We start from the raw sequence: 24542 nt of genomic DNA on the forward strand, positions 1-24542 counted from the left end.
TTGCAGTTACCTCTTCTGGAAAGTCCTTTTGAGCCTCTTTCTGCTAACTCTGAATATCTTCACACCAGTCTCAGCACCGTCTCGGGCCACCAGGACTCTGGTTCATTGACCAGCACTGTGTCCGCTGCCCACTGAGCTCCCCTTTCAGCCTCTCATCTTCCCATCACTGAAGAAGCTCTACCTACCTGTAGACCTATCGGAAAGAAGGCATTGCCTTTTCAGATAAATTTCTCACACCAGGCAGGTTCCAACTTCTTATGTTAAAACTGAAGGAAGAAAATGAAGTCATGGTTTTTTAACTTTGCTGGAATGGATGGAACTCTCAATAACTCTTTCTGTCCAGAAAAGATTTTCTCATCTGGACCCGGAACTCTTCTTATTCTTGGCTCTTTGCCCTTTGAAGCTGTAAATCATGCTCTTTGTTTGCTGAGTGGCTGCTGTTTCCCAACCCGCCAGCTCCCTGGAGTTTTTGATGGAGCTAGGTCTTGCTAACATGCTCAAAGTTACAAAAACCCATCTTACTGGCACATAACTTGCAAGGATAAGTGTTTTTTAATTCATTCCTGGGAGCCTGGTGCTTCCCTGTGTGGGTTCTTGTTTTGCTCTCTGCCTGGTCTAAGAACAGTGCCTGTTGCAGACATTGTCCAGACCTGAACCCTGGCCTGTAGAATAAGGGTACAGTGCCTGTCACATAGTAGGTGCTCAGCGGAGGGTGGTTGAATAAATGAACAACACACTTAAGTGAAATTTGACAAGATTTTAACTTCATTTCTTTTTTTTTTTTTAATTTTTATTTATTTATTTATTTTTAATTTATGGCTATGTTGGGTCTTCGTTTCTGTGCGAGGGCTTTCACTAGTTGTGGCAAGTGGGGGTCACTCTTCATCGCTGTGCGCGGGCCTCTCACTATCGCGGCCTCTCTTGTTGCGGAGCACAGGCTCCAGACGCGCAGGCTCAGTAATTATGGCTCACGGGCCCAGCCGCTCCGCGGCATGTGGGATCCTCCCAGACCAGGGCTCGAACCCGTGTTCCCTGCATTAGCAGGCAGACTCTCAACCACTGCGCCACCAGGGAAGCCCAACTTCATTTCTTTACAATGTATTCAGTAATTGTTATGTCCAGAATTTTCTTTTACAAAGAACTTTTTGGAAAATTTGGGGCATGTTAAGCACAGTATAGATAAAAAGATGAGGACGTTATCCATGGACCAGTGGCATTTTAGAAGTAAAGTATAAGGGGAGAATGGGTTAAAATAATATCCCGTGGTTTTAGCCAGTAATACTTAAGCAGCTACTCTGGGTCTGGAGCCTGGACACCTGCTTGGCAGGCTCTTGCTATGGGGCAGAGTTGGAGTCTGCTGCCCTCTTGTGGCCACTTTTTTCATGTTCCTGAGCCTTACAGAGAAAAAGAATTTAAATGTACCATATGTGTTAAGCCTTTGTAATTCATTCTTTGCAGAGTTTTTTTCATCTTAAAACTTAAAGTTGTTAGAGATTATTTTACTCAAAGTCTGAGAAGCTAACTTATTAATTAGGCCTAGTTATTGCACATGTTGTTATATAATTTGAGGACACCTTTTCACATATCTTGCTTGATTGATTACAGGGTGGAATACAGATATAAAAAATGCTATCTGATTTTTTTTTTGCACATTTGCCAAGTATATGTTATGTTTTCTTCTGAAAAGATAAGATCAAAGGATTTAAATATGCCTTATTTGATGAAATTATAGGAGCATTAAAAGGTAAGAGATTTTAAAAATCTTTTGTAATCTGACAAAATAGTGTAGACCTATTTCTCCCTGCTTTTCTCTGCTAAGTACAACTATAGTCCTGGAAACGCAAGTGGCATCCAAAGTAGACCATTTGCAGTGGTAAGAAGAAGATGAATTGGTTTGGGGGCCCCAGGACTGAAGGAACAGCATAGAGAAGGTGGCCAGGACCAGTGTACCCTGACCTACATCTAGCAACAAGAAGGGGTCACATAGGCTCCTCTCGCCCCATGATTGACTGGTTGTCTATCCAACATCATCAGGAGAACCCAGCACCCAGCAAGGGGGAGCCTATAGGAGACCCGTAGCAATAAGTGACCAGGGGAAGCACTCTCCTCCACTGGGCCCGAGATGCCCCTCCCCTACTAAGCCAGACCTAGGCATCCAGGAGGCACAAACAGGGGGATTCTGCCAGCACTGCAAGTGACCCAGCCTGGGAAGTCCCTTTATCTTCATGGGCCTGAGACTCCCCTCCTTTACCCACATTCACTCAGGCAGATGGGGAGCAGCAAAGAGGGGGGCACTGTAAAGGGGAACCCCACCTCAACAAGCAGCCCTGCCTGGGAAGCCTGCCCAGGGGCCTGAGATCTCCCCCTGCCAAGAAACACCTATAGGCCAGGCCAGGCCCTCAGACAATACCAGCAGGGACCTGTGGGGGCCTCAGCAGCACCAGCCAAACCACAATGAACAGCAGAGTCTCTGAAAATTAGACCGCAGCCCATGAAAGCAGGCCAGAACCTGAGTGCTGAACCTAAAGAGAATGGCTGCCTGCTAAAATGAAGGATTTAAATAGGACCAAGATTCCCTAAAAAGAATAGTCTCTAAACATAGTGGACAAATGTTCAGGATACAACCCCAAATCTCCTGTCAAACCAAGAGCTGAAAAGTCACAACTTGAATGAAGAAGCAGTCACAGACACCAACAGTGAGATGAATCACACTGATTTGGAATTAAATGACAAGGGTTTTAAAGCAACCAACATAAAAATGCTTGACAATCAATTACAAATTCTCTGGAAATAAATGAAAAATAGAAAATCTCAGCAAAGAATTAGAAAAGGAGCAAATGTAAATAGTAGAATGAAAAATACAACAGCCAAAAAACTGATGAATTGAACCTCATCAAAATTAAAACCTTTTGCTCTCTGAAGGCCCACATGATGAAGATGAAAAGATAAGATACACACTGGGAGAAGTATTTGCAAATCTGATCTCGGACAAAGGACCAGTATCTCTAGAGTATGTAGAAACCTCTCAAAACTCAACAGAAAAAAATAATCCAATTAGAAAATGGGCAAAAGACACAAAGAGACATTTCTCTGAAGGGGATATCCAGATGGCAAATAAGCACGTGAAAATGTGTTCAGCATCATTAGCCACAGGGAGCTACAAACTAAAACCATAATGATACCTATCAGAATGCTAAGATAAAAAATAATGACAGCACCAAATGCTGGTGAGGAGGTAGAGAAACTGGATCATTCATACATTGCTGGTGGGAATGTAAAATGGTTCAGCCACTCTGGAAAATGGTTTGGCAGGTTCTTATATAAAACTAAACAGGCAATTACCACATGATCCAGTAATTGCACTCTTGGACATTTAATCTGAGAGAATTGAAAACTTAGATTTGTGCAAAAACCTGTACATGAATGTTCATAGCAGGTTTATTCATAATAGCTAAAAACTTGAACTGCCCAGTTATCCTTCAATAGGAGAATTGTTAAATTGTGGTGCATTTATACCATGAAACACTGCTCTGCAGTAAAGAGGAATGAACTAGCCATACACACAATAGCTTGGGTGAATTTCCAGGGAATTAGGCTGCATGGGAAAAAACAGCTAATTCCCAGAGGCTACATACTGTATTCCATTTATATAATATTTTTGAAATGACAGTATTTTTAGAAATTTCAGAACAGATTAGTGGACACCAGGGATTGGGGTGGGCAGAAGGGTGTGGGCCTGGTTATAAAGGGCAACATGAGGGATCCTTGTGGTGAGGGAAATATTCTGTATCTTGATGGTGATTGTGGATGTGTGAATCTACACATGTGATAAAATCGTATAGATACACATAAATGATTTTAAGTAAAACTGAGAAATATAAATAAGATGGTTGGATTTATCAATGTCAATATACAGTTTGAAGTACAATACATTAGGAGAAAGTGGGTAGATGTTCACAGGATCTATCTGCATTATTTCTCAGGCTTTTCAATAAAACTTCCTGTGAAAAAATCTGTTGGACATCTCAAGAAATACTGGTCCTTTTTCTTTTAAAATGCTTGTCAGATCACCTTTTCCTTGTTGTGCCTTATATTTCTCTGAAACAACTTTTAAAATCATTATACAAATAAACAGTTGCCTATCTTTGATCATTTTCACTGTTTCTAATGTTCTGCTATTATAAAGGGCTGTGTTCAACATCCTTATGGTTAAACCCTTGTATATACCTTAAATTGTTCTTCAAGCTATGTTCCTATAAGAAAAATTGCTGTAATACAATAAATTTTTTAATACGCATTGCTTGTTTGTTCTCCAGAACGAAAGGGATAAAAATCACTTTTTTCCAAAAAAAAAAAAAGAAAATGGAGGCAATTCACAGAAGAAAAAAAACCCAAATGACCAACAAACATATAAATCAGCCTCACTAGTAATCAAGGAAATTGCAAAATAAAACAACAATGAGATACCATTTTACATTTACCACCTAAGCAGAAGTTAAAATCTGACAATACAGCTGTTGATGGAGATGTAGAGGAATGAAATTCCTCTATGGTTGGTAGAGTCAGTTGGTATAAGCCCTTGGAGAGCAAAGTGAAGATGCTCATAGTCTTTGCCCCACCTATTCAGTTTACTCTTCTCAGTAAATATCCAAGAGAGAAATCTTAGCAACTGTGCTCCTACATTTATAGCAATATTTATTGCAACATTGTTTAAAACAGAAGGAAAAAATGGACACAAAGTAATGTCCACCAGAGGAGAATGGGTAAACAAATTAAGGTAAATGTATAACAGAATATGATGTAGCAGTTAAGATGAATGAACAAGAGTTACCTGTATCATTATTACCCACAGTGTCAACTTATATAAATCATTAATAGTGAGCAAAAAAAAGCAAGTTGCAGAAGGATACATAGAGTTTGATATCACTTATATACGGTGCTTTGGGGGCCAAAAAAATCACTTTTTTCAAGACTTATCAACACTAGTATTATAATTTTAAAATACTTTGATAATTCTATTATAGGCAAAAAATGATTTCTTGTTTTAATTTGCTTTTCTCTGATTGTGTTTTCTTGGACATGTTTTTTCTTCTATGAATCGCCTGTTTTCTATTAGAATTTTCATCTTTTCTTACTAATTTGTGAAAGTTCTCTATACATTGGGAATGCAGTTATTTTTTTCCAGTTTTGCCTTTTAATTTTAATGTATTGATTATTAATTATATGTATTGATTAAAGTTTGTTTTCTTTAAAGTGACCAAAGTAATATGTACTTTTTTAAAAAAAATTAAAATACTGAAGACCAAAAGGAAGTAGAAATGGGACATTCTCTATTCTCACTCTCCCCTTTCTACGTCCTAGTGGTAACCAGTAGTGTTGCGTGTATTTGGTTTTTGGTAGTGTACCCATAAATATGTCTCAGTGTGGGTAAATCTGTGCATGTGAACTATGTATTTTAGTACAGTTGTTTATGCACAATTTTTACCCAAAATATCTCTAACAAAAACATATTGTTCTACATCTTGTCTTTTAAAATACCACATTCTATAACGGCCATTATTAAATGTTAATACTTCAGTCCTTTTAATGTCTGCATAGTATTGTGGAGTGCAAATATCCTATAATATTTTAACTATCTCCCTATTAATGGCCATTAGTTCATCTCCAAGTTCTGATAATTACAAATAAATACATTGTTTTATTGATGTGAGAGATTTTAGGTTCTTATGTAGTTAGTTTTATCAATCAGTGCTTCTACTTTGGTGTAATATTTAGAAAATCATTCTCACTCCCAAGATTATAGAAATAGATACCTCCTGGTATTATTATTATTATTATTATTATTATTATTATTATTATTATTATTATTTGACTGTGCTACATGGCACGCAGGATCTTAGTTCCTCGACCAGGGATCGAACCTGTGCCCCCTGCAGTGGAAGCGTGGAGTCTTAACCACTGGACCTCCAGGGAAGTCCCTCCTGGAATTTTTAAGGTTTAGTTTTTTTTGGACTTTGAAATCTTTATTTTGGTGAAAGGTGTGGGACAAGGTGATAGCTTTATTATTCCAAATGGGAACCAGTTGTCTTAATGCTATTTATGTACTTGTATCCTTTTCCCTCTGGTTTTAAATGGTGTCCTGACTTTAAAAAAAAAAAAAACTGTATTCTTTATTTTTGGTTTGAGAGCCAGAGTAGTTTGGGTTTGACCTTGATTCTATACCTACTAGCTTTCTGACCTTGGGCAAGTTGCTGTACTTTGCTTTGCTCAGTTTCCTCATTGGTAGATTGAGAATGCCTGTTTCCTAGGTTGTCCGGAGAATTGAGTGAGGCACCTGGAGCTTAGCACGCTGAGTGGCAGCCATTACAGCTGCTGCTGTTAGAACTAGCACCGCCACTCGGGATGTTTCTGGACTCCCATGTCTTCGTTACTGAATTCCTTTCAGGAGGAGACCAAGCCTTGTCCTCCTTTATGTTGCTCAGTACTGGGCAAAAAAAAGGGATTTGTACTGGACAGAGCCCTTACAGAGAAGTTATTAACACTGACCCAAAGTATCTGTAGAATTACTTCCTAGCATTTGCTATTAATATATATGTTTTCTACTCACTTTGGATATATATATATTTTTTTTAATTTATTTATTTATTTATTTATTTTTAATATTTTTATTTATTCATTTATTTATTTATTTACTTATGGCTGTGTTGGGTCTTCATTTCTGTGCCAGGGCTTTCTCTGGTTGTGGCAAGCGGGGGCCACTCTTCATCGCGGTGCGCGGGCCTCTCACTATCGCAGCCTCTCTTGTCGCGGAGCATGGGCTCCAGACGCGCAGGCTCAGTAATTGTAGCTCACGGGCCTAGTTGCTCCGTGGCATGTGGGATCTTCCCAGACCAGGGCTCGAACCCGTGTCCCCTGCATTGGCAGGCAGATTCTCAACCACTGCGCCACCAGGGAAGCCCCTAATTTATTTATTTTTATTTTCGGCTGCGTTGGGTCTTTGTTGTTGCGTGGGCTTTCTCGAGCTGCGGTGAGCGGGGGCTACTCTTTGTTGTGGTGCACGGGCTTTTTATTGTGGTGGCTTCTCTTGTTGCAGAGCATGGGCTCTAGAGCGCAGGCTCAGTAGCTGCGGCGTACGGGCTTAGTTGCTCCGCGGCATGTGGGATCTTCCCAGACCAGGGCTCGAACCTGTGTCCCTTAGCATTGGCAGGAGGATTCTTAACCACTGCGCCACCAGGGAAGCCCACTAACTTTGGATATATTTTTAGGCAAATCATCTAATCCTATTCTCATATAAACTCTTCATTTCAAATGTTGTGTTTGTCAACAGATGCCTTCTCATTTGCAAAGTGCTTTGATCAGTATTTGCAGATGCTCCTAAGTAGTCTTTACAAATAATCTTATGATGAAGGCTCTCAATTAATTTGAGGTGGCTTTAAGCATAGCTGGGTCTGTGAGAATGTATTACATGGCATGTTTTTTACAGGTCTAACTAGTCAAATGAAACAGTTTTTTAGATTGTTGTCTTTATGTCAAGCTCCATGCTATAGATTGAGGTTGATATAAAATAGTCAGAATACATGATTCCTGTACACAAGGAGTTGATGGTCTAGTTGGGAAAATAAGATATGCAAAATCTTAAATAAAACTTAAAATAAGAGGGGACAAAATCAGGCAGTGTAACTTTCAAGGCTACACAGAACAAATAAAATGAACAAATTCATTCATAAAAAGAGTAGTTGGGACTTCCCTGGTGGAGCAGTGGTTAAGAATCCGCCTGCCAGTGCAGGGGACACGGGTTCGAGCCCTGGTCTGGGAAGATCCCATGTTCCACGGAGCAGCTAAGCCCGTGTGCCACAACTACTGAGCCTGCACTCTAGAGCCCGCAAGCCACAACTACTGAGCCCGTGTGCCCCAACTACTGAAGCCCACGCGCCTAGAGCCTGTGCTGTGCAAAAAGAGAAGCCACCGTAATGAGAAGCCCACGCACTGCAACCAAGAGTAGCCCCTGCTCGCCGCAACTAGAGAAGGCCTGCGCACAGCAACGAAGACCCAATGCAGTCAAAAATAAAATAAATAAATAAATTTTAAAAAAGAAAAGAGCAGTTATCTTCTTATTTTTCCATGTCAGAATCCTCTATGAAAAGATTAGCTGTTGAATCTATTACATTCTGGTGACACTAAAAAATATTACTCAGGGGTTAGAAATTAGCATCTTATTTTACATTTATGGCAGAAGAGCAGTAATACCAAATTTAATCAAATCTTAGAGGAAACTTTTTTATAACTTTATTACGAGACCTCAGTTTTCTTATTGTGAGTGTTCTCAAAATTACCTGTAGAGTTTTAAATTATTTTTTTTTAAATTGCCTAGTTGGCTATAGTTATTTTTAATATATTATTAATAAAAATATAGAGAGAAATAGTCATAATAAGGAATCGGTAATTGCTCAGTTATGATTTAAAGTGGTCCCAGCTGAGTTTTTCCTTTTATGGTACATCTCAGATACCCTAGAGTTTCCTACTGCTTTACCTCTGCCTATAAACTCTCAGCTAATTTCCTAAATTTGAATTTGAGTTACTTTGTGAAGATGAGAAGATTATTGATCTTTGTGGCCAAGTCCATGGCTAATCATGATTTCTTCCTTCAAAGAATGGGTGATCAAAATGTGCTGTCTCTCAAACTTGGAGCTCATGGATGTGGATTATGTGATAACTCGCTGCAACTACCCCAAGATAATAGCAGCCTGAAAAAATATAGAAATTGGCAGGATTCAGAAATTGGGAAAAACAAAGTTGGAATTGGCTATATAATGCTATAAATGAGAATTTTTTATACATTCAAGTGAATTTTGTGGGGTCAGTATGAACTAATAATATCAGATAATCATACTTATTCTATACAGTGAACTCAGTTGTCTTACATTATTTCCACACATTCACGTTACTGTCTATTTAATGCTTTTTATTCATCCAGTAAGCACTGAATAAGTGCATGCTCTGTTTTGAATACTGTGTCTTGTATTGAATATCCAGGAGCTTTACAGAATGGTAGAAAGTAAATGTCTTTCCTACTGCTAGATTGTGGCCACAACCCTTGCCACTACCTGAAGCTGTTTAAGTCCTTCCAAATAGACTCTTCCTACTTGTGATCTGTCTCTAGATTTCATCTAGTGAGGAGGTGACATGATGTGTACCCATGTGGTAGACACTCAGTGAACAGTTGCAGGGTGAGTTAGAACATGGGAGGTGAGTTGAAAGATACTTGGTATCTCCCAGTATTAGACTACAAACTTACATATAACTTTTCAAATATTAACCTTCAACAGGCAGGAGAAGTTGAAGTTGTTTGCAACCAGCCCGGAACCTAAAAAGGATTATCGAGTGTCTTTCAGCATATTAAGACCTGGGAAGAAAAACAAAAACAGAGCTCTGGATTCTGAGTTTTGCTCAAAGTAGTGACAGGAAGCTTTCTTTCATCTAACAGTATATGATGCAATTTAAAAATTTTTTAAACTACCCTCTTGATAAAAGAAGGAAGCAGGAAGGGTGTTAGGGAAGGGGGAGGGTGGAGGAAGAGACAAGTATGTTTATCTTCCAAGACTGTTTCAAGGATTAAGGATAATGTATGTAAAGTACCCAGGACAGTGTTCACTCATGCTAGACACACTATTAATAATATCTGCCATGATGATGGTCATGTAAAATTGTACATTCCAGGGAATAGTATTCGAAGACATGTCTACATTTGTTTAGCAGGTCACCTTCTACTTTGCCACTCATTCACATTCAATCACTTGATTTCACTGACATCTCTGAGATAGTCGGGAATTTCACACTCCTGGCCATGCAATCCTAGACCCTGCCATTGTCACAGGCTTCTCCACTCACTATTTCCTGGGCCACTCCTTGAACATTATGCCTGTCTCACATGTATATGTGACCCGTCTGGTCTCTGTCACTAACAACAGTTGGATCTGAGGTCATGTTTTGATTATGTTGCTGCCCAGCTCCTCCCAAACTTAGTGGTTTGAAACACCATTTTATTATCTCTCACAATTTTGTGGGTTGACTTGATTCAGATGGATGGTTCTTTTCTTTTTTAAAAAAGATTTATTTATCATTTATTTATTTTTATTTTTGACTGGGTCGGGTCTTAGTTGTGGCACGCAGGATCTTTGTTGAGGCATGCAGGATCTTTCGTTGCAGTGCATAGGCTTTTCACTGCAGCATGCGGGGTTCTCTTTAGTTGTGGCGTGCAGGCTCTAGGGCACATGGGCTCTGTGGTTGTGGTGCGTGGGCTTAGTTGCCCCGCAGCATGTGAGATCTTACTTCCCTGACCAGGGATCGAACCCACGTCCCCTGCATTGTAAGGCAGATTCTTTACCGCTGGACCACCAGGGAAGTCCCAGGTGGATGGTTCTTATGCTCCAAGTAATGTTGGCTGAGGCTGCAGTCACCTGGAGCTTGAATGGTCTGGAATATTCAAGATTGCTCATCCATATCACTGACAGCTGATGATGGCCATCAGCTGGGAGCTCAGGTAGGCTGTCAGCTGCAGCACCTGCATGTGGCCTTTCCATGCCCAGGTGGCCCGGGCTTCTCACAACATGGCGGCTGAGTTCCTACAGGGAAAATCCCAAGAGTGAGCATTCCAAGAGAAGAAAATCAGAAACTCCCAGTCCTCTCAAGAGCCTGGCTCACTTCTGTTGTATCTACTGGTCAAAGCAGTCACAGCAGCTCAAACTCAAGGGGGGGGAAGGAATCGACTCCACTCTTGATTCAGGAATGGCATACAGAGCGGGGAAGGAGTTGATGACTGGCCATCTTACAACATAGTAAACCTCACTTTCCTTTAAATTTGCCTTGAGTCTAAGTCTTTTAAAAGGACACTCACAGGCTCAAGGTTCATGTCCCAGAAGTAATTCTGGAAAAGGTGGTGAGACATCATTGGCCTAAACATCAGAACCTGGACTGATTTGTTTTGGGTCCGGTTGTGTCAGTACATAAACATGGTACTATCTAATCTCTTATGAAAGAAAATTGTTATCCAGTCTGTAGGAGAAGGTTTAAGTCTATTTGTGACCATAGCTAGGGCAGAAGTTCTCAACTGAAGGTGACTGTCCCTCAGGGAATATTTGGCGATGCCTAAAGGCATTTTTGGTTGTCTAAATGGGTTGGGGGCAGTGCCATTGGAATCTAGTGGGTAGAGGCCAGAGGTGATGCTAAATATCCTGCAGTGCACAGGACGGCCCTTCCCCCGCAACAAAGAATTTTCCAGCCCCAAATGTCAATAGTTCAGAGGTTGAGAAACCCTGAGCTAGAGCAAAGATTCTTCCCATGCTGTCTTGTAAATTCATACAGAGCACATTGCTTTTTATACTCCAAGACATCTATTGTGCCTTTCATTTTATAGATTAAAAAAATCTTTTATCTGTATATTTCCGATTCAAATTGTGAGATTTATCTAAGGGCTCTTAAAGCTGCAACTTCTATTTACTTTTCTTTAAAAATTTATTTATTTTATTTATTTATTTTTGGCTGCATTGGGTCGTAGTTGCTGCACACGGGCTTTTCTCTAGTTGCAGCGAGCGGGGGCTACTCTTCGTTGCGGTGCACGGGCTTCTGATTGCTGTGGCTTCTCTTGTTGCGGAGCACGGGCTCTAGGCACTCGGGCTTCAGTAGTTGTGGCTCGTGGGCTCTAGGGCACAGGATCAGTAGTTGTGGCACACGGGCTTAGTTGCTCCACGGCATGTGGGACCTTCCCGGACCAGGGCTCAAACCCATGTCCCCTGCATTGGCAGGCGGATTCTTAACCACTGTGCCACCAGGGAAGCCCTTCTATTTACTTTTGTGTTGAAATCATTTATATACAGAGATTGGATCGAGATGGCTGGTAGGGTTTTCACATGTTCTACCCTCTTCCTCCCACTTCAAAATCTAAGAAATAATAAGAAAAAATTATTTCTGTGACTATATCTATATATGACTCTATGTATCTCTGTCTCTTTCTTGGAAAATAAGGGGTGATCAGAAACTATGGACCAGAAACTTTGAGCCTTACTGAAAGGCTTTGTCAGTCAGTTATGCTGTGATAACAAACAATCCCCAAATCTAAGTGATTTTAAACTCTATAGTTTGTTACTCATGTTGCACGTTCATTTTGGGCAGTTAGGATGGCTCGTCACCCCAAGACCTAGCCACCATCTCACATGCTGCCATTGTCATGTAGAGGGAAATAAAAGAACTCCAGAGAGCCTCTTATTGGCAGTTAAATGATCCCTCCTGGAAGTGGCAAGCATCAGGAATTCTACTCACAGCTCATTGCCCAAAACTAATGATGTGGCCCCATTTCCACAAAGAAGCCAGGAAGTGCAATCCTGTCAGTGGCCTGGAGAGGGGAGAATTAGACATATTTGGCATATAGCTTTACTGATCCCTAAAAGGCCAAGGTAGAGGGGATCTAACGGAAGGAAGAAGCCACAGCTCAGAGTATGCACAGGGAGGAACTGCAGAGGTGGAGTGGCTCCTAAAGACACTGGGAGGAGGAGGGAACCTGTACCAAAAATAGAGCAATTTTTTAGAGTCCTGTAATAGGAATAGCCTGGGAGATTGATAGCCACCAATACCCTAGAGCTGGGAGAAGTAGGGGTGTTCTATTTTAAAATTTAGATTTCTTTTTTTTTTTTTTGGCCGTACCATGTGGCATGTGGGATCTTAGTTCCCAGACCAGGGATCGAACCCAGGCCCCCTGTGTTGGAAGGGCAGAGTCTTAACCACTGGACCACCAGGGAAGTCCCTAGAAATTTTTTAATGTTTAAAAAATATTTAGTGTGCTATGGAAATGACAAAAATTCTCCTTCTTTAAAGTCCTGTGTTCAAAGTCAGTGTGCCTAGTACAGTGCCTGGTAGATAGTATGTGCTCAATAAATACTAATTGATTGAATGATGGCTCTAAACTTACCATAGGAAAAAAGCAAGCATTGTTGTTATTATTTATCATCATCATCATCATCCTGTTGTCTCAGAGATAAATTTGGTTTTGGAAACAAGTCAGTGTCTTGAACCCTTGTGAGGTCACTTTAAGGAATTTCTCCTGCCCAGCAAGCTGGCAGGATCCAAATAAAGGGCACTGAAGCCTGGGGTTTTAGATCCTGAGTTCCCTTTTTTTCTAGCTGAGTCCTCATTTTTCCTTGCAACTTTCTTGACCCACCCACCATGCCTGCTCTTCTCACCCTCTCAGCTTTGAGAAAGGATGTCCCTGGTCCTCCAGGCCCAGCCTTCCTGTTGGTGACCTCTGTCTGCATTGGGTCTCTGGAGACACTGGAGGTTGGGAGTGGGTTCTGGTCAGACTGCCTGGGTCCAACTCTGCCACGTACTCACTCCATGGCTTTGGTCAAGTTACTTCATCTTTCTGGGCCTCATTTTCCTCATTTACAAAATCTGAATAATACTAGTATATATGTCATAAGGCACTGTGGTATTAAATGAGGTGATGCTTAGAAAGTTCTTAGAATGGTGCCCAGCACTTTGTTAGTACCTACGATTATGATCATGGCTGTCTACACCACCTCCCCTCCAAGCTCCATCTGCATCTAGCTCCCGGGACTTCTCCCTGGAGCTCCGCTGACCTGGATGGTGTCTCTTTGACATTAGTTTGTTTTGTTTTGAATTAATTTTCCAATACTCCAGAGTCCCAGGTTATCATTTTTAACACTGCCTTAGTCTCAGATATTTCTAGCTTTTAACCCACACAGCTTCAAAAGTCATTTAGTGGTTCTGTGCCCCGGTTTCCTTCTCTGTGAAATAGGAACAAGGCCTTTTTCTCCCCAATTCCCAGGGATTTTGGTGTTCTTTCTTCTTTGTTTTTCTTCCTTGGCTCTGTCTTTATTTTATGCCATCTTGTGATTTTGTGTGTCCGTAAAGCCACCTTCAGTCCTCGATGGGAAAAGGTAGGGGTATCAGTAAGTAAAGAACCACATAAATAAAATAAAGAGTAGTTATGAAAGCACTGAAAGAAGTTCAAAGCACCACACATATGAGACATTTTTAGCCAGTGAGTGTTATCAATGGCAGAGGTTGGAAAATCCACTTTGCCATTTTGTCTGTTAGTTTAGAAATGTTCAAATCATTGTAGACTTCATGCAATATCTACAGAAGATAAAATATTAGAAAAACGTGGATGAGATAAACTTTCTTTGGTCCTTTGAAGATAGAAGTTCTGAAATAGTTAAGTAGCAGAGCTAAGAATATACTTTTTTTTTTAGAATATACTTTTAAGACATGTGGCTGGAAGTTCTTAAAAAGAAGAATTAACATAGAGATTATAATACATCTCTCACCCTCAGGAAGTGCTCACTGCAAAGGTCACACAAAAGAATGATTACAAAGGGAGTATAAAGTCACTTATAAATAGTCATCACAATAGCTGACATGTATTGTTTCCTTGGCCCTATCCCAGGTAATCCTTCAATAAGCAAGGGGAGAGATACTGTTTTCATCCCCATTTTAGAGATTTCTTTTTTTTTTGGCTGTGTGGCATGTGAGATCTTAGTTCCCCAACCAGGGATCAAACCCGTGCCCCTTGCAGTGGAAGCACAGAGTCCTAACCACTGGACCACCAGGGAACTCCCTCATCCCCATGTTAGAGTTGAGAAAACTGAGGCCCAGCTAGGTTATTTAACCAAGGCTATGGTAGAACTAGGCAGTCTCACTCCAGAGCTTTGTCAGTGACCACCATACACAATATTGCCCAAGTGGTTCCCTCAAGCAGCAGTGCTTCTCGAGGTTTCCTCCGAGGCTTACACCATCAAGTTCTCTGTCACACACACTCCTGGGCCAGGGCCAGGATAAAGGGAAATGGGTGACTTTTTGCTCTGGCTCCCATCTGGCTTGATCACCAGCCCTGGCCTTCCCTTTTCACTGTCCTGGGCTTATTCTCACCCTCAGCATATGCTCAATAAGCCCACAATACTTGTAACTCAAGAGGGGCTGAATTTCAGCACAACATTCTTGAAGACCAGAGAGGTATGAGGACATTTGTTCTTCACCTTGTTTGACTGAAGATTCCTTCAAAAATCTGATAGATGGATAAAGAAGATGTGGTACATATACACAAAGGAATATTACTCAGCCATAAAAAAGAATGAAATAATGCCATTTACAGAAACATGGATGGACCTAAAGATTATCATATGAAGTGAAGTAAGACAAAGAAAGACAAATATTATATGATATCACTTCTATGTAGAATCTAAAAAAATGATACAAATGAACTTATTTACAAAACAAATAGACTCACAGTCATTGAAAACAAACTTATGATTACCAAAGGGGATAACGGAGACAAAGGGGGAGATAAATTAGGAGTTCGGGATTAACATATACACATTGCTATGTATAAAATAGATAAACAACAAGGACCTACTGTATAGCACAGGGAACTATATTCAATGTCTTATAATAACCTATCATGGAAAAGAATCTGAAAAAGAACATATAGATATAGATGTGTATATATAGATAGATAGATGTGTGTATATATATATATATATGAATCATCTTGCTGTACACCTGAAGCTAACACAACATTATACATCAACTATACTTCAATTTTTTAAAAATGGTTTTTAAAACGAAAGAATCTGGGGAATTCCCTGGCGGTTCAGTGGTTAGGACTCGGTGCTTTCACTGCTGGGTCCAGGTTCAATCTCTGGTCGGGGAACTAAGATCCTGCAAGCCGCGCAGTGCAGCCAGAAAAAAAAAGAAAAAAGAAAAGAATCTGGTAGAAAAAATGAAAACTTTCCCCACGGGGGGAAAAAGGGGGCCTCAAATGTAGCATGTGCTTTCGGGGGAACCCCCGCCAGAAGCCTAGGCCTTGATTTAACATTTAAAGGAATAAAACAACAATTACAAGAGGAGGTGTTGGTGGGCTTGCTAACTGGGAGTTGGGAGGCTGTCTCCTTCCTCCTCAATCAAAAGAGGAAGTTGCCTGTTCCTATGACTTGATCATTAAAATCAATGCAAAACATTAGTATAGTTCCCGAAAAGAATAATCTGTCTTCCACTCAGTCTCTTGTGTGTTTTCTACGTGACTTTAAGGTCCCTGCAGGCTAGTTTTGTTTGTTCAGGGTCTGCCACATCCTGTAAAATCTTTCACTGTCTTGGAAACAATCTGGGAGTGTACAAGAACATTTCCGTGATGGCCTAACAGGAATTCCATCGCAGACATTGCCCTAGATGAAGGTGTCTGTCACCTACCTAACCCTGTAGACCAGTGCACTTGACATTTTGCCACTGGCATGGATATGTGGATACATGTGCTGGTGTATCTAACAGGGATTTATGTTTAGAAGCGGGATCTTGTTCAGCTTTGCATGAGATGTTTCCTATTGACTTGGTAAACTTGAAGTGTTTGAAGGCAAAGGGAAAAACAACAAACAACCCAAGAGATGCCACATATTCAGTCTCTTTGGCAGTTTATTTACTGAAAAGAGAGTTATGTGCTGGTGGTGAATAAGGCCTTTGCCCAGCCCGGGAAATCTTGTGGAGTCCAGGCAGCAGGAACCCTGGCAGCATCCCACGGTGATCAGCTGAGGGAAAAACAAAAATCTTACAGCACTGTCCCCAAATGCCCCCTTTCCCTCCCAGAAGATAATCTTGTCTTGCCAGACCTAGGAAAGCTGTACCTGACGCTCAACTCTTGGTCTCACAGTCATGAAGCTGCAGTAACATGACTGTGTTTCCCCGGCTCACTGTCCTTCATCAATCAGTTCCCCATCACCCTTTTAGTTTCTTGAAATAAAGAAATTAGACCTTTCTACAAGTGGTACATTTTTCAGTTTCTTTAGACAGGAAAAAGGTACTTTGGAGCAGGCAACAAAGTAAGAATGTAAATATTTGAACTGTCTGCTAGATATGTGATCAGACAGAGGTGAACCTAATGTTGTAGGACACATGGCTGGGCCTGGTGACCTCCTTTTCTCTGTTGAATGGGGAGAAAGTACAACTTTTGGGGTTTAAAGGGTTTTATCATTTTTTACTGGGTGTCCTTAGGCATGTTAAGAACTTCTCTGAGCCTCAGTTTTTTCATCTGTTTTATGGGGCTAATAACACCTAACCAATGGGGTTGGACACACAACAGGTGTCACAAATGACAGTCCTCACCTCCATACTTTTAACTCTTGTTTAAGCATCAGGCTCAATGGTCCATAATGTATAGATTTCTGGATTATACCTTCTTCCTCCCTGTTGAAAATTAAGACACTTGCTTGTCTCTTTTTCTTCTATCATATATCCATCTCTTGTGATGGTTAAGAGCACTGATCATTTTCCTATATTACTGTGAGAAAGCATATTATCTGCAATAAATGCCTTGTGCCCATTTCTACTCTTACCAGTCAGGCCTGAGTTTTGATAAACTACTTCCCAAGTTCTGAAGGAATTGGATTTAGGGCTAAAAAAAATCAAACAATAATCTTGATAGAAGTGGAACAGAGGCCCACAGTGTTGTCCCTGGATCTGTTGAGGTCTCTGGTATCTGCTTCTGGCCATGGACAGAGAGATTCAGCATCACTATGTCTCTTCAGAGTGATGGGAGAATTGACTCTCCTAGCCATCTTGCCTATGCTGTGCGGATCAGTTAAGGTACCAACATTCCTTATTTGTATCCCCTGTTTTTGTTTCTGTGCACCCAGGGGATGTAAACTGAGTAACTTGGGGTGAGAGAGGGTGTAGAGTGGCAGTGATGGTTGCCAGCCCTCTGTCACCATCTTCTCCACTAGAATGCCGCACATTGTGTCTTTCACTGCAAGACTTGCTTTTAGTACCTGAGAGCAAGTGAGTTGTCCTGTAACCATCACCTGTAATTTTCTGCCTTGAATCCTCATTGTGTTCATGAGCACACTAGCTTAGAAGTCAGCTGGCTAGCAGCCACATGCTGGGACAGTGCCCACTGCTTTCAGCTGCAGCCCCGCAGGGCTGTGCTCTCTGTCTTGGGTCCCTTTCCTATGCTGGGCCAAGGGCAGCTCTTGGCCACATTTGATTCTGCTTGAATTGTGATTTAAAATTGGAACAATGATATCATTTTGGTATTAAAAAAATTAAAATCCAGAAATACAGTGTAAACTCCTGACTTCTGAAAATATCTCTGAAAATAATATATAGGATACTGCATTATTCAAAGCAGTTTCATAAGTTAGAGTCCTATTTCTATGGAATGTTCCCAATTTGGCAAGCCAGATAACCCTAGAATTATGCGAACACTACTGGAAAAGCAGTGCCCTGGAGACTTCCTTTTTAAAGATATAGCCTTTCTTTGTCGGGCTTCAGGATTCGTGCTCCCTGGAAGCCATTAGTGATTTCAGGCAATGAGCTGTAGAGAAAATCCAAAACATATCTTTCTTGTTGCAGACTTGCTGGTACGTTTTTGGAAGGAGGTCCCCACTTTGGTATATGTATGATTGTTACGATATTAGTGATGAAGACATTAGTCATCCTTTTAAAAAATTTATTTAAATAAATAACACAGAAGGGTATGAAATGAAATATAAAAGTCTCGTGTCTCTTCAGTACTTCTCCCTAGAGATCATCATAAATAACTTCTGTGCATCTTTCCAGATATTTTCTATGCAATTATAAGCATATACATACATATAGTTATACTTACACATACATACATATACACACATACACATACACCACATATATTACACATAACACAAACAGCTCATATATCTGTTTTTTAGAAATGCAAATAGGATTTTACTATACATACCATTTTGTATCTTACTCTATTCACTTAATGCTATATTAAGGCATCTTGCCATTTTAGTACATGTAAATCTCATATTTTGGGTGGCTGCATAGTATTCCACTGTATGGTTGGACCATACTTTATCTGATGTGATGTCTGTTGATGGATGTTTAGGTCATCCCCACTTTTTAACTCTCACAATCTGGTAGTGGGTTTCCTCATAACATATCTTACCCAATGCATTTGGTGAATGAATACTCTCATTAATAGAATCATATCTTGAGAACTATATTGCTTTATTTTAAATATTAGTGATTTAGTAGATTTTAGTGGAGAATATTTATAATAAAGCCTAATGACTAACAAAAGATCCCTTTAAGAATGTATAAGAAACACATTTACAGATGGCGGAAGGGCTATAGAAGTCAGGTTAGTTAGGTTGATCTTACTATTTGCCAGGAGTTAATTCATGGTAAAGTATTTGTTTTAGAACATCAAATTAATATGCCATGAAGGAATTTAAGGGGGTGGCATTTTTAAATGAGTTTCCATAGTGGCAGATACAGAGCTGTGGCACATGCATCATTAGAATGTTCTTCCAGAGGTGGAACTATAAAAGAATTTTTCATAAGAGGAGGTGAGAAGTGTTGGGGTGGATTCTTCTTTCTAAAACTGTGTTCATAAGTGATTAAAGTGACAGCTTTTTAAAAAGTCACTAAAGAACTAGATGTACAACTAAATAGTAGAAAGGAGCTGAATGTACATGTTTGCACAAAAATGGGCAACCCATTTTAATTACATGAAATGAATACTAACTACTGTTTAGAGTAAATCTTGATAGCATTAACAGATATGCTCTCCTTGAAGTAACAACTGACACCGCAGAAATACAAAGGATCATGAGAGACTCCTACAACCAACTATATGCCAATAAAATGGACAACCTGGAAGAAATGGACAAAGTCTTAGAAAAGTACAACCTTCCAAGATTGAACCAGGAAGAAATAGAAAATATGAACAGACCAATTACAAGCACTGAAATTGAAACTGTGATTAAAAATCTTCCAACAAACAAAAGCCCAGGGCCAGATGGCTTCACAGGTGAATTCTATCAAACATTCAGAGAAGAGCTAACACCTATCCTTCTCAAACTCTTCCAAAATATAGCAGAGGGAGGAACACTCCCAAACTCATTCTACGAGGCCACCATCACCCTGATACCAAAACCAAACAAAGATGTCACAAAAAAAGAAAATTACAGGCCAATATCACTGATGAACATAGATGCAAAAATCCTCAACAAAATACTAGCAAACAGAATCTAACAGCACATGAAAAGGATCATACACCATGATCAAGTGAGGTTTATCCCAGGAATGCAAGGATTCTTCAATATACACAAATCAATCAATGTGATACACCATATTAACAAATTGTAGGATAAAAACCTTATGATCATCTCAATAGATGCAGAAAAACCTTTTGACAAAATTCAACACCCATTTATGATAAAAAGTCTCCAGAAAGTGGGCATAGAGGGAACCTACCTCAACATAATAAAGGCCATATATGACAAACCCACAGCCAATATCATTCTCAGTGGTGATAAACTGAAACCATTTCCTTTAAGATCAGGAACAAGACAAGGTTGTCCACTCTCACCACTATTATTCAACATAGTTTTGGAAGTTTTAGCCACAGCAATCAGAAAAGGAAAAGAAATAAAAGGAATCCAAATTGGAAAAGAAGAAGTAAAACTGTCACTCTTTGCAGATGACATAATACTATACATAGAAAATCCTAAAGATGCCACCAGAGAACTACCAGAGCTAATCAATGAATTTGGTAAAGTAGCAGGATACAAAATTAATGCACAGAAATCTCTTGCATTCCTATACACTAACAATGAAAAATCAGAAAGAGAAATTAAGGAAACACTCCTGTTTAGTATTGCAACAACAAAAATAAAATACCTAGGAATAAACCCCACCTAAGGAGGCAAAAGACATGTATGCAGAAAACTATAAGACACTAATGAAAGAAGTCAAAGACAATACAAACAGGTGGAAAGATATACCCTGTTTTTGGACTTGAAGAATCAACATTGTGAAAATGACTATACTATCCAAAGCAATCTACAGATTCAGTGCAATCCCTATCAAATTACTAATGGCGTTTTTCACAGAACTAGAACAAAAAATTTCACAGTTTGTATGGAAACACAAAAGACCCTGAATAGCCAAAACATTCTTGAGAAAGAAAAATGGAGCTGGAGGAATCAGGCTACCTGACTTCAGACTATACTACAAAGCTACATTAATCAAGACAGTATGGTACTGGCACAAAAACAGAAATATAGATCAGTGGAACAGGATAGAAAGCCCAGTGATAAACCCACGCACATATGGTCACCTTATCTTTCACAAAGGAGGCAAGAATGCACAATGGAGAAAAGACAGCCTCTTCAATAAATGGTGCTGGGAAAACTGGACAGCTACATGTAAAACAATGAAATTAGAACACTCCCTAACACCATACACAAAAATAAACTAAAAATGGATTAAAGACCTAAATGTAAGGCCAAACACTATAAAACTGTTAGAGGAAAACATAGCAGAACACTCTATGACATAAATCACAGCAAGATCCTTTTTTTTTTTAAAGTTAATTAATTAATTTATTTATTTATTTATTTATTTATTTTTGGCTGTGTTGGGTCTTCGTTGCTGCATGCGGGCTTTCTCTAGTTGCAGTGAGCGGAGGCTACTCTTCGTTGCAGTGTGCGGGCTTCTCATTGTGGTGACTTCTCTTGTTGCAGAGCACGGGCTCTAGGCACATGGGCTTCAGTAGTTGTGGCATGCAGGCTCAGTAGTTGTGGCTCACAGGCTCTAGAGCGCAGGCTCAGTAGTTGTGGCACACAGGCTTAGTTGCTCTGCAGCATGAGGGATCTTCCTGGACCAGGGCTGGATCACATGTCCCCTGCATTGGCCAGTGGATTCTTAACCACTGTGCAACCAGGGAAGTCCCAGCAAGATCCTTTTTGACCCAGTTCCTAGAGTAATGGAAATAAAATCAAAAATAAACAAATGGGACCTAATGAAACTTAAAATCTTTTGCACAGCAAAGTAAACCATAAACAAGACAAAAAGACAACCCTCAGGTTGGGAGAAAATATTTGCAAATGAAGCAACTGATAAAGGATTAATCGTCAAAATATACAAACAGCTTATGCAGCTCAATACCAAAAAAACAAACAACCCAATCCAAAAATGGGCAGATGACCTAAATAGACACCTCTCCAAAGTAGATATACAAATTTCCAATGAACACATGAAAAGATGCTCAACATCACTCATCGTTAGAGAAATACAAATCAAAACCACAATGAGGTATCACCTCACACCAGTCAGAATGGCCATCATCAAAAATCTAGAAACAAGGGCTTCCCTGGTGGTGCAGTGGTTGAGAATCTGCCTGTTAATGCAGAGGATACGGGTTTGAGCCCTGGTCTGGGAGGATCCCACATGCTGCGGAGCAACTAGGCCCGTGAGCCACAACTACTGAGCCTGCGCGTCTGGAGCCTGTGCTCTGCAGCGAGAGAGCCCACGATAGTGAGAGCCCCGTGCACCACGATGAGGAGTGGCCCCTGCTTGCCGCAGCTAGAGGAAGCCCTCGCACAGAAACGAAGACCCAACACAGCCAAATAAATAAATAAATAAATAAATAATTTTAAAAGGTGCTAATAATTTTTTTAAAAAATCTAGAAACAATAAATGCTGGAGAGGGTGTGGAGAAAAGGAAACCCTCCTGGACTGTTGGTGGAAATGTAAATTGATACAGCCATTATGGAGAACAGTATGGAGCTTCCTTAAAAAACTAAAAATAAGGACTTCCCTGGTGGCACAGTGGTTAACAGTCCTCCTGCCAAAGCAGGGGACACGGGTTCGATCCCTGGTCCAGGAAGATCCCACATGCTGCGGAGCAACTAAGCCCATGCACCACAACTACTGAGCCTGCGCACCTAGAGCCCGTGCTCCGCAACAAAGAGAAGCCACCACAATGAGAAGCACACGTACCACAGTGAAGAGTAGCCCCAGCTCGCCACAACTAGAGAAAGACCGTGTGCAGCAACAAAGACCCAATGCAGCCAAAAATAAATAAATAAAAAATAAAATAAAATAAAAAAACAAAAAAAATCTAAAATAGAATTACCATATGACCCAGCAATCCCACTACTGGGTATATACCCTGAGAAAACCATAATTCAAAAAGATACATGTACCACAATGTTCACTGCAGCACTATTTACAATAGCCAGGACATGGAAGCAACCTAAATGTCCATCAACAGATGAATGGATAAAGAAGATGTGGTACATATATAAATAATGCAATTATTACTCAGCCATAAAAAGGAACGAAATTGTGCAATTTGCAGAGACGTGGATGGACCTAGAGACTGTCATACAGAGTGAAGTAAGTCAAAAAGAGAAAAACAAATACTGTATGCTAATGCACACACATGGAATATTTAAAAAAGTAGTACTGATGAACCTAGTGGCAGGGCAGGAATAAAGACGCAGACGTAGAGAATGGACTTGAGGACACGGGGGAAGGGTAACATGGGATGAAGTGAGAGAGTAGCATTGACATATATACAGTACCAAATGTAAAATGGATGGCTAGTGGGAAGCAACCGCATAGCACAGGGAGATCAGCTCAGTGCTTTGTGATGACCTAGAGGGGTGGGATATGGAGGGTGGGAGGGAGGCTCAAGAGGGAGGGGATATGGGGATATATGTATACATATAGCTGATCCACTTTGTTGTACAGAAGAAACTAACACAACATTGTAAAGCAATTATACTCCAATAAGATATTTAAAAAATAAAATAAAAATAAATAAATAATTTATGGGGGCTGGGGAACAGATCTTAGAATTAGATTTATTTGTTCTGCATTCACACTTAAATCCCCTTTCCCTTTGTGGGCACATCCTTCGGTCAGGTGTGTGATTAGTGGCGTCCATGTTGGGAAAGCTGTGTGTCTCATGTGAGGTGGGTCCCCAGTGCCACACTCCAGCTTGCTCCTGAAGGGACTGCCGCTCTGCCACCAAGAATGGCCCTCGGCAGCTCCAGCTACAGGCCGGGACAAATTTCTTCTAATTACTATTATTCTATGTCTTATAACAATGCATCCATCCTCCCTCACTTGTGTAGATAACTCAAGTTTTCACCCCATACCAGTGATTCTCAACCAGGGGTGATTTTGCCCCCTGGAGACATTTGGCAGTGTTTGGATACAGTTTGGGTTCTCCTCCTCTCTCTCCTCCTCCTCCTTTTTTTGAGGCCCAACAGAGATTGACCCAACTTTTTATTTTGCCAATGAAAGATCTTAAAAACAGCCTATACCAGTCACTCCACAAATCCCCCATCATTCTGTGAAAGAAAGGATATTTTAATATCCACAATGGAAGAAGAACCTAATCCCAAAATAACTATCAGCCTTCTCTAGTCACTAGTTTTCTCACTTGGCCGTGGACTGGTGAGAATTTCATCATGGCCCAGCATGAGTTTATAGGCCAGCACTCAGGACACTTTGATGTACAGAGCATATAAAGCACTGCTTACTGTGCCCTGGTACTTAATAGGCAACTGGAAAATGGTAATAAATACTATTAATAACTATTTCTTAGAGATTATGATGCATGAAATTTGAGTCCTTCCTTCCATTTTTAAAAATTCTGGTATCTTTGAACAAGTGAATGGTTGGCTGGCTATTCTTTTCTGTTG

At 40.3% G+C, this 24542-nt stretch overlaps 1 protein-coding gene across 11 annotated transcripts in view; it reads left to right on the forward strand.

Annotated features, from left to right (window-relative positions):
- The window catches only part of SHLD1 (shieldin complex subunit 1), a 109526-nt gene that overhangs the window by 33407 nt on the left and 51577 nt on the right, over positions 1-24542 (forward strand). For 2 of the 11 annotated variants that reach the window (XM_082431453.1, XM_082431447.1), the window contains one exon: positions 7-757. The exons of the other annotated variants lie outside the window; for them this stretch is intronic. In XM_082431453.1, coding sequence (XP_082287579.1) covers positions 7-135 — 129 coding nt within the window. In that variant the 3' untranslated portion in view covers positions 136-757. Of the gene's footprint in view, positions 1-6; positions 758-24542 lie in introns of those variants that run through there. 11 annotated transcript variants of the gene reach the window in all.

This window comes from Balaenoptera physalus (assembly GCF_965194825.1).
Source record: "Balaenoptera physalus genome assembly, chromosome: 16".
Taxonomy (NCBI): Eukaryota; Metazoa; Chordata; class Mammalia; order Artiodactyla; family Balaenopteridae; genus Balaenoptera; species Balaenoptera physalus.